The 2,551-nt window shown below is 38.9% G+C and overlaps 1 protein-coding gene across 1 annotated transcript; it reads right to left on the reverse strand.

The window, feature by feature from the left end:
* Positions 1-298: 298 nt before the first annotated feature.
* LOC113766009 (AT-hook motif nuclear-localized protein 23-like) lies at positions 299-631 on the reverse strand. Its single transcript, XM_027310240.1, has one exon. The coding sequence runs from the start codon at positions 629-631 to the stop codon at positions 299-301; it is 333 nt and encodes a 110-aa protein (XP_027166041.1).
* Positions 632-2,551: the final 1,920 nt, after the last annotated feature.

Here is a 2,551-nt window from a genome sequence, read left to right on the forward strand (position 1 = left end):
GACGGCAGAAACCACATTTCATCCTGCCACACAAGCATCTCCAATCCTAAATTTTGAAGGATTGTAACGTAGCTAGTACAATAATATAAAAGAAGCAATACAATCATCCAAACTTGAGCAAAAGTACATCATCCAAACAATCCACACCAAAAGTGTCTACAAATTACATACTAATTTAGAATAAGGGAAGCCCTAAAAATGGATCAAAAAATTTATTATTTGAGCCACCAGCACCAGCACCACTACTGCCACTGCCATCGCCACCAACGGAGGGCTGAGACGCCATAGGTGGCTGCATCTAAAGTGAGTGATCATCTTCATCCAAAGACAGTCTTTCATATGCTACGTTAGTGAAAGAAGCAGCAATAACAATCACAAGTCCAGAAGCAATCAAAGCTCCCACAACATTTCCTCCAACAACTTGACCGTATCCACCAGCCAAATATATGGTCAAATTGGTGGCACCCGGTGGAGCTGGTGGTGGAAGGAAGGAGCCCGGCAATGATAAAATCTCGAACCGGCCATGTAACGTCACGACTGAGCCGGTAGCAGCCGGTTGCCTCAAGCTCACGTTGTTGACCGTGCCACCACTACTCAATATGCAGAGCCTTGGCAAAAAACTAAAGGGCATGCTGCTTGGAAGAATTGAGTAAACTAGAGAGCAAATCCATTTGGCAAGCAATGAAAAACTCGTTTAGTCAATTTATCAAACATGTGGTGGGTCACGGAAGCTACCAAACTGATGCTAAAGAAAGCTATAACATTTACTTGGAATCTTTCGACGGCATCCAAAAAACAATTATCTTTCGACAGCATCCATTTAAACCAAAAGTTAAAATTATCTCTTAAATACAAGAAATCAAAAAGAAAACAACCTTGATGTTAACAAAAAATTGAATCATTGATATTCAATAAACTAAACAAACATCTTAATCATCGTACCTCCATCGGTGGGATGAATCCTAGTTGCTTCCTCCTTGAAAAATTAGCAGATTGGCAAGAAAATTGGATAAATTTACCCTAAATTGAGAGAAACAAGAGAGGGAGGGAAAGGTCACAGTACAGAGAGAGAGAAAATGCAGCGGGTGAGGTGAGAAGTGATGAGATGTGGTAAGTAAGAAAAGGGAGGAAATATTAGAATTTTGGGTGAAAATAATCACGCGCTAAAACATAGAGCCAATTTTCAAAATTAAGGTGATACGGTGTAGTTTTGTCTATTTTTGGCACCTTTTTAATGACACTCCTTACTGACTGTCATATTAACACCCTATTATGACGTTTAGGGAAAAATGTCATAATACAAGTGTCACTAAAAGCTATTTTTCTAGTAGTGTACGCTTTATAAGAAAGCTTTCTGGAGCTGGACCCTTTTAGAAGCACCACTTCGACGTTTGGACGAAAGCGTGGGCAACGCTTTACAAGACAGTGCTTCGTGCAAGAGGTCGACTTTGTACTTCATTCTCACATAACACTTCGCTGACAAACAGGTACAAATGTCAAATATGAGTGAATATTCGATTAACGCCATTTTAGCAAAACAAAGGGGATATATGTACCAAAATTAGGGTATGCACAATTAGCCACTTAACAGTGGGTGTTCATCACAAACTGAACACATTTAACTAATTAACAGTCAGTGTTCCATTAACTAGATGGAGTTGGCTATCACATAAGCTGTGGGGTGGGAGGTGCGAAGGTCAAATCTTACCTGGCGCGCATGCAATGTGGCCTCGTATGAGATTTGTTCGAAGATTCATACGGGATGTGTGGTGCAACCCGTCTGGTTACGCGTAAAAATAAAAAAAAAAAAAAAAACAGTCAGTGGCCGTTGGCAGCGTGGTGTGAATATTTTGCCGGGTTGTCATGGTGTTTTTGTTGGAGACCTCAACCCCATCACGGGCTATTAAGTTGTCATCATCATTACCTGTTTATTCATGAATTGACACTCTACAAATAGTTAAATCCGTTAAACGTTTTCCAACATATTAATGGTCTACTATGATTGACACGCTCACCTCAAATATACCCGGAAACTCTAATCCATTTACTCATATAGCACTTACAGGTAATGTGAGAACAAAAAAAAAATTAACAAGGGTTAATAACACTTTGCCCTCCTGAATTTAGGAGATAGTCACACTTTACTCTCTGTCAACCTTAAATATATGCAGTATACCCTCATAAAAACTAGTCAAAGTAGGGCTAACAGTAGGGCCGAGCCGGACTGGTGAATATATTATGTGTAGTTTTAATGTATAACCTTAAATATATTTAATGTATAATTAGTAATCAGTATTGGTTTATGTGTAGTTTTAATGCTATAGATTTCAAATTAGGTTTACCACTTCGTGGTTATAGTGATTACCTTAAGGAAATTAAGGAATAACGAGTTTGAGTAAACTCGAATTAGTCTCAAAACTTGAACATATTATGAGCCAGGTATGAGTTATACATTTATTAGTCCAAAACTCATGGTTCGAAACCTGAATGTCTTACTAGTAGGATCAGTCGAACCCGGACTTGTTAAAACTCGGCTCAAATGGCCGATTCA

Source organism: Coffea eugenioides, chromosome 3 (assembly GCF_003713205.1).
Source record: "Coffea eugenioides isolate CCC68of chromosome 3, Ceug_1.0, whole genome shotgun sequence".
In the NCBI taxonomy this organism is placed as follows: Eukaryota; Viridiplantae; Streptophyta; class Magnoliopsida; order Gentianales; family Rubiaceae; genus Coffea; species Coffea eugenioides.

Coding starts and splice junctions, on each gene's coding strand:
- LOC113766009 (XM_027310240.1), bottom strand. CDS start 631: ATGCCCTTTAGTTTTTTGCCAAGGCTCTGCATATTGAGTAGTGGTGGC.